Source organism: Colobus angolensis, unplaced genomic scaffold (assembly GCF_000951035.1).
Source record: "Colobus angolensis palliatus isolate OR3802 unplaced genomic scaffold, Cang.pa_1.0 Scaffold8, whole genome shotgun sequence".
NCBI classification, from domain to species: Eukaryota; Metazoa; Chordata; class Mammalia; order Primates; family Cercopithecidae; genus Colobus; species Colobus angolensis.
Window position 1 is genome coordinate 760,289 of NW_012121820.1, and position 7,887 is coordinate 768,175.

Consider the following 7,887-nt stretch of genomic DNA (forward strand, 5'->3'; position numbering starts at 1 on the left):
AAAAGAATATTATAACCTCTGTTATAAAGCTAGCAGAAACAAACACAAAAAAAGTATGAAAAAGTTATCCTTGAAGGATACTGACTGGGCTTGAGAAAAAAGCTGCAGGAGCATTTGAAGTATTTTTCCCAAGGAAAGGCTTTCTTCACTCCCTCACCATCCCTTTTGGGTTTTCTGTTATTTGAGAGCCAGTAAATAATGCTTCATACTCCTTAATAATGATGTTTGGTCTTAATTCATTGGCAACTCATCAGCAAAAATGTAAAATCCTGTTTCTCCAGAGGCTGACAATTTACAGAAAAAGGACAAAGGATAAAGTAAGTCATGTCCTAAGAAAATTGATAATAGAGAAATAAATGTCCACTTGATAGCTAGTCGTTTACAAATGAAAACAGGTTGCTAGGTTCACTAAGTATGCTACAAAAATTTAGAATTAAAGAGTATTCTAGTTTTTATATGTTTTCACAAAAGTATGTTCAAAAATTTTCTATTAATTTTTGTTCTTGTAAACAGCCTGTAAAAACATAATAAAACTAGATGAAAACTGTTTTGTGTAAGAACATAATTTCAGTCGATCTTTTTCATGTAAATTGAAGTATATGGTACATAAACAATAAAGAACTGCTCACTACATGCAGTACCTTGGAGCAATGCCTCTTAGCATGTTGTTCACTGTACCAGCAGCATAGGCATCACCTGAGAGCCCGTCAGAAACGGACATTCTCGGCTGGGTGCAGTGAGCATGCCTGTAATTCCAGTACTTTGGGAGGCCGAGGTGGTTGGATCACTTGAGGTCAGGAGTTCGAGACCAGCCCAGGCAACGTGGCAAAACCCTGACTTCTAAAAATACAAAAATTAGCCGGGTGTGGTGACTTGCGCCTACAGTCCCAGCTGCTCAGGAGGCTGAGGCGGGAGGATCATTTGAGCCCAGGAGGCGGAGGTTGCAGTGAGCGTGTGCCACTGCACTCCAGCCTGGGTGAGAGAGGAAGAGACCCTGTCTCAAACAAACAAAAAAGTAGAATCTGAGGCCCCACCCCAGGTCCCCTGCATCAGCATCAGAATCTTGTTAGTTCTCCAAAAGATTCTGCTGCCTGCTTTAAGGCAGTGATTATGAAGGCAGAATTGGTGTGTCAGGGGGACCTCCTGAAGAGACACCAGCCAGGACTCTGCCCTGGGGGCCTGGAGGGAAGAGGAGCAAAGGCACCTGCATTTTAAAGCTTCACAGTGATCTGAGGCAACTTCTTGGTTATGAATCCATCCTTTAAAAATATTTTAACTAAAATCTTGGACTAAAACTTCTCATTATTGTCAATAAACCTTACCCTTGCTAGTAATCCAATTTGTTCCATACAACAGGTGGTCATGGGAGATTAGAAACACATGTATTCTCACCTTTTCCTCTTACTGACACTCTAATCATCAGAATTTCTTCTCAATTCAAAATAGAAGATTCTCTATTGCTGTTATTCAAAATAATTACCTTCTTGCTAGGTAAAGTCTCATCGAAGGTAACATTTTAATTTCTTTTCCAGCTTGATGCCATTCTGGCCTCCCCCGACTTCCTCAATGCTAATAATTCTTCCTGTATTCTTAGCTTAATATTAAGCAGTTTTACTTTATTTACATCTAATAATTGATACTTGTTAAAATATTGACTGGTAAATAACAATGAAAACCAGGAGCTTTTAAAAAAATAGAATTGTTTTAAGTAGGCTATATGCCATTTAGCCTATTTTTTTCCTTAAAATACTTAATAACTTCCATGAAGACTGTACCAGACATACTTAATAAGCAAACTTCTTAGTAAAATTACTTTAATTCAGCATATGCTCCTGCCTTCAATAAACACTAAGCAAGAAACAGGTTTATACTTATTATACTTCTTAGGTTGAACTAAAATCAAGATTTCACACACAGAGTATTTTTAGGCGTGATTGTGTTTTGACAGAGGGAACATGAGAAACAGAAGCCTCTCAGCCAGGTGCAGTGGTGCACACCTTTAGTCCAAGCTGCTCAGGAGGCTGAGGCAGGAGAGCCTGAACCCAGGAGTTTCAGGCTGCAGTGCTCTATGACCCACGCCTGTGAACAGCCACTGCCCTCCAGCAAGGGCGACACAGCAAAACCCTGTATCTAAAACAAACAAACCAAAATCCACAAACCTTTCATCTTTAATTAAAAGAAAGGAATTGTGACCATATGTTATGAAAAAGACTTCTGACTTTACTAATCTGTTCAATGAATTAACCAACTGCACTTTCCCATACTCCAAATGGCAATGCCATTGCAACCATTTTAAAATTATCAAGTTATATTCAAAATTATTATGAATTGGGCCAGGTGCGGTGGCTCATATCTGTAATCCCAGCACTTTGGGAGGCCAAGGTGGGTGGATCACCTTAAGTCAGGAGTTTGAGACCAGCCTGGCCAACATGGAAAAACCCTGTCTCTACTAAAAATACAAAAATTAGCTGGGTGTGGTGGCAGGTGCCTGTAATTCCAGCCACTTGGGAGACTAAGGCAGGAGAATCGCCTGAACCGAGGAGGCAGAGGTTGCAGAGATAATGCCACTGCACTCCAGACCGGGCGACAGGAGCAAGACTCTGTCTCAAAAAAAAAAAAAAAAAAAAAATTGGCCAGGCGCATGGCTTACGCCTGTTAACTCCAGCACTTTGGAAGGTCGAGATGGGCAGATCACAAGGTCAGGAGATCGAGACTCTCCTGGCCAACGTGGTGAAACCCTGTCTCTATGAAAAATACAAAAATGAGCTGGGCATGGTGGCGTGTGCCTGTAGTGCCAGCTACTTGGGAGGCTAAGGCAGGAGAATCGCTTGAACCTGGGAGGCAGAGGTTGCAGTGAGTCGAGATCACCCCACTGCACTCCAGCCTAGTAACAGAGCGAGACTCTGTTTAAAAAAAAAAAAAAAAAAGAATCAATTTGTACCCATAGGCAGAAGATGAAAAAAGTGAAGTCTCTTTTTTCCTACAAAGCAATATAAAATACTGTGCATGCTCATATTATCGATGAATATCTGTTGTTGTTACTATCCTAGAATGAGCATTTAAAAGTTTTCCTCCTTCAAAGCAACCATGGTAGGCAGATACATTTTCCTTTAGAATTCTTCAATATGCAAGCTACATAAGAAAACTGTTCTCATTAGCCGTAATTACCCATTTTACTGGGATTAAAAAGGGCATTTCCTGGATGAACACCAATCTTATTCATTCCCACTTAGCTCTAAATTAATTTTGGTGGCTTAAAAAAATTAAGTCTGCCTTCAATGGAGAAAGAGATGTCACTACTAATGACATTCAAAGAAACAGTATCATAGTAATATTCCAAAATTATCTCAAGTAATAAAGAGCATCAGTTCTGGAATAAGGGCATAGTTTCTCCAGTTAAATATGACTCATTTTGATGTGAAGCATGACTAACTTAGATTTTAAAAGTCATGTGATGTTCCCCATATGAGTTAGGTATCTTATACTCCCTCCTAGAATCATCTAGAAGTAACAAAAATATGTGTTTTTCATAAGCAAATCTAAATTTCTAGTTGGGCAATAAGATAGCATAAGCAATTAAATGTAAGATATTTATTAAATAAAAAGGTTACACTATGATTTTTATACACTGTTGAAAACAATGACTTTTATTTATTTAAAGCCAGCAGTAGTTCCCATTACTCTCATAATGTTATAGTTAAGCCTTGATTTAGTTCCAGAAAATAAATAGGGTAAAATTTTAATGTTTCCCTAGCTCTGTCTGCTATAAGGGAATTTCAGAGTATGAAGGTAAGATGAAGCAGATGTAGAAGAACATTTTTAGATGCTGACAATTTTTCCTTAAAATTTAGTTTCTTCTCAAAATTCTGTACTTCTATCCATAAAAGTAAATTCCTATTTTAGTAGCTCTAAAAGAACTAGGCAAGAGAAGATTATTACCCATAATAGTAAATAGCAAATACTCTGGCAAGTCTGAATTAGAATACAAGTGAAGACATTCACAAACACACTTTTTACATCTCCTGGATGTGGTATGGGCTGTATGTTAGAATTAAAGCATCACAACTATCTGATTGTAGGGTGCTGGTGGGCAATGCAATCAATCAACACGTCTACCTCAACAGATGTGGAGACGCATGGAAAAAAATACGTCAACCAAAGTGGCTGGGCAGAACAAAACACAGAAAACACCATAAAACTGAGGACATTATCTCTTCTTGTCTGAAAAAAGGGGTTCCCTGGAGCACAGAAAGTATCAGGGGAGTGCTTCTATTCTGTTATCACAGGAGGGCTTGATGCAGATTCCGGCCATTCATACACATCTGGCAGCAGGGAATCATATTCACTCCGCCATATTCTTTCTTTAACATATTTGGCCTTGTCTTCAGGTTCTGGGTATCGGAAAGCCATTTTATTAGCATATAGGTATTCTGTAACCTGAAAAATAAATAAGGTTATTGTGTAGGCTCTGAGTATTAACCTATTAGAGAGACAACGTACTATTATAACACAGGAAAATAAGTTTAAAGGAATGGCGGTTTTCTTTTTTCAAAATAAAAAGTAACATTACTCTGACTCCTTTCAAACCTTTGGAAACTATGGAAAGTTTAAAAGATAAAACCAAACACATTTAAGTTCTACTGTGTATGATTCAAGTAAATACACTTAGGTAACTCCCAGTCTTGCTGAAAGGGTGGCCTTTCTAGAGGGCCACAGAGACTATTTCCTAATCATAGCCAACTTGACCAGGATGAAAACCCAACCCAAGGTGAGGAGAGGTTTCTACCCTAGAATTTGGATTAAGAGGCATAGTAATTATTATAAATCAGAGTTAGACACTAGAACTATAAAGTCAAGTAAATTCAGAGCTACAACCTATACATGGGAACTGACACCACTATCACTGACTGCCAGGCACATTCTGTGTGTTTTACAAGGATACCTCCTTTATTCTCCACAAGAACCCCATGAGATAAGTAGTATCTTTATTCTCATTCTGCATATGAAGAATGAGAGGAGTTTAAGTAATTTGCCCAAGGTAGTTATGTGAAAGCTGTTTCAAACCCAAAGCATTCTGAGTCTAGATATTAGACCCTCAATAGTAAGCTTCATTACTCCCCACCAAAGGTGGCTTGAATTTCAAATTTTGCACCCAAGCCACATACCATGATTGGTGGTGAGAATAAGCCCTTGAGCCTCAGTTCTGATCTAAAATGAGGAATGTGAAACGCTTCCTCACAGGGTAGCACAGTGCCTCTCACACAGTAAAGTTCTCAAGTCATGGTTTGATTTATTTATTTATTTGAGACGGAGCCTTACTCTGTCACCCAGGCTGGAGTGCAGTGGCGCGATCTCAGCTCACTGCAAGCTCCGTCTCCTGGGTTCAAGCGATTCTCCTGCCTCAGCCTCCCCAGTAGCTGGGACTACAGGCATGCACCACCACATCTGGTAAATTTTTGTATTTTCAGTAGAGATGGGGTGTTGCCATGTTGGTTAGGCTGCTCTTGAACTCTTGACTGCAGGTGATCCGCCCGCCTCGGCCTAAGTGCTAAGATCACAGGCATGAGCCGCCGTGCCTGGAAGGTTTTAACTTAAAAAATGTAGTGACATATGGTAGAAAAAATTCAAACAATTATAAGGTGTCATTCTCCTCCTCTAATTCTCATTCCGAATGGTAACCATTATTAAAGTTTCGTATTTCAACTTTCTAAAAGAAAAATCTCAGAATAAGATGGTGATTAAAAAATAATCCTTGGTACCAAGAGCTCCATCTCAGTGTATTTTGTGATAGAAAATGTGTTCAATTGTTTTCTGTTCTATTATAGAAAACATATTTTACTAATGTTTTATCATCATTGACTAGGAAATAGAAGTAGGGAAGGGCTAGATCCTCAGTGGCAGGTAACTGCAATCAAGATCTGAGAAGGTTAAAAACCTAAGAGCTGGCTGGGTGCAGCGGCTCACACCTGTGATCCCAGCGCTCTGGGAGGCCGAGGTGGATGGATCACCTGAGGTCAGGAGTTTTGAGACCAGGCTGGCCAACATGGTGAAACACTGTCTCTACTGAAAATGCAAAAATGAGTCGGGCGTGGTGGCAGGCACCTGTAATCCCAGCTACTCAGGAGGCTGAGGCAGGAGAATCACTTGAACTTGGGAGGCAGAGGTTGTGGTGAACTGAGATTGCACCACTGCACTCCAGCCTGGGCGACAGAGTTAAGACTCCATCTCAAAAACAAACAAACAAACAAACAAAAAACCCAAGGGCCAAATAAACATAACACATGTCATTAGTAGAGTTTGTTGACCAAACTGCTCTTCTCAGTTTTTGTACTAAACAGGAAAAACAGGAATGATATAAAAAGACAGGCAGAGATTTTTGCTTCCAGAAAGATGGAATAAACACACTTTTCCTCATTCTTTCCGACCTTGGAGAGCTGAGCACGTGGCCTGTCTGATGTGAGGGGTGGTGGGAGGTGTTCTAAAGCCAGTAAGCAGTATAATTAACATAAGTAAATAAATATAAATTTATAAACAAATGAATGAAGGAGAGAAGGCAGCAGAGTAGACATACAAACTCTCACTTGTGGCACAGCATGGGAGGGAGAATGAGGCAGTGGCCACCACGCATACAATAAGAAGAGAGCTAAAATTTTAAGAAACTGCCAAAGGTCAATGAGAGCTAGTGTTTTATTCCAGAACGGCAAGCTTTAGACATAAGGGGGGCTCACACTCACTGCAAATCTCTTTCCCACAGGCTGGTGGTACCCACAGAAAAAGATTAGGGACAAGGCATGAGATTGGAGAAAGCTCCCCTTGGTCCTGGAGGCATGCAGGAGGTGACTGGTGGCTGTCAGAGGAACACAAACAGCCCTGCTCACAGAGCCAAAGGGGTGAATCAATGGCTGTTTGAGGTTGGGACAGACACAAAGCTCTGCCTCCTCTACCCACCACTTTCTTCTTTGTTTCTAAAAAGAAAAGCCTATGCCACTGCAGATGCAGCACACTCTCTACTCCTGCCTCTGGGGAAACGCAAGGAGACATGAACCTGGGCCTGTGTTCCTATACTAATCCCAAGCAGAGGTCTTCTATGACCTCATGTACTGCCTCTCATTTGGACATACCAATTATTTCTCTCTCTTTTTTTTTTCCTTAGAGACAGGGTCTTGCTCTGTCATCCACACTGGAGTGCAGTGGTATGATCATAGCTCACTGCAGCCTTGGCCTCCTGTGTTTAAGTGATCCTCCCACCCCAGTCTCCTGAGTAGGTGGGACTACAGGCACATACCACTGTGCCCGGCTAATTTTTTTTTTTTGGTAGAGGTGAGGTCTTGCTTTGTCGTCCAGGGATGGTCTTAAATTTACAGCCCCAAGCCATCCTCCTGCCTTGGCTTTTGAAAGTGCTATGATTCTAGGAGTGAGCCACTGTGTCTGGCCCAGTAATCTCTTAACTGACCAGTATCTTCCAAAATCTCCCCCACCTGTAATATCATTCCATAAATTCTAAAGTCGGACTCTTATCATCCTAGTTCTAGGCTCTAAAATCTTCAATTGTTTTGCAGTAGAAGGTAATCACACTCTTTAGGCTGGCATTTGTATATTTGTACAGCTATCTTTAATATAACTTTCAGATTCTCTTTTATGCCATTTCCCTACCTGTTCCTTAGACTCCAGGCTCAACTATTAATCCCTAAACATACCATCCTTTACCAATTCCCAATCTTTGCTTAGGTGACAGGCACCAAAATAATGCAATAATAAAATTAATAGTCAAAGCTGGCCACAGTGGCTCACATCTACAATCCCAGCACTTTGGGAGGCCAAGGTGGGCAGATCTCCTGAGCTCAGGAGTTCAAGACCAGTCTGTGCAACACTGCAAACCCCCATCTC

The 7,887-nt window shown here is 40.6% G+C and overlaps 1 protein-coding gene across 2 annotated transcripts in view; it reads right to left on the reverse strand.

Moving 5' to 3' along the window:
• Window positions 1–3,576: 3,576 nt before the first annotated feature.
• The window catches only part of ME2 (malic enzyme 2, NAD(+)-dependent, mitochondrial), a 53,108-nt gene continuing 48,797 nt past the window's right edge, over window positions 3,577–7,887 (reverse strand). For both annotated transcript variants that reach the window (XM_011928764.1, XM_011928763.1), the window contains one exon: window positions 3,577–4,437. In XM_011928764.1, the coding sequence (XP_011784154.1) occupies window positions 4,415–4,437 (23 nt within the window). In that variant the 3' untranslated portion in view covers window positions 3,577–4,414. The remainder of the gene's footprint in view (window positions 4,438–7,887) is intronic.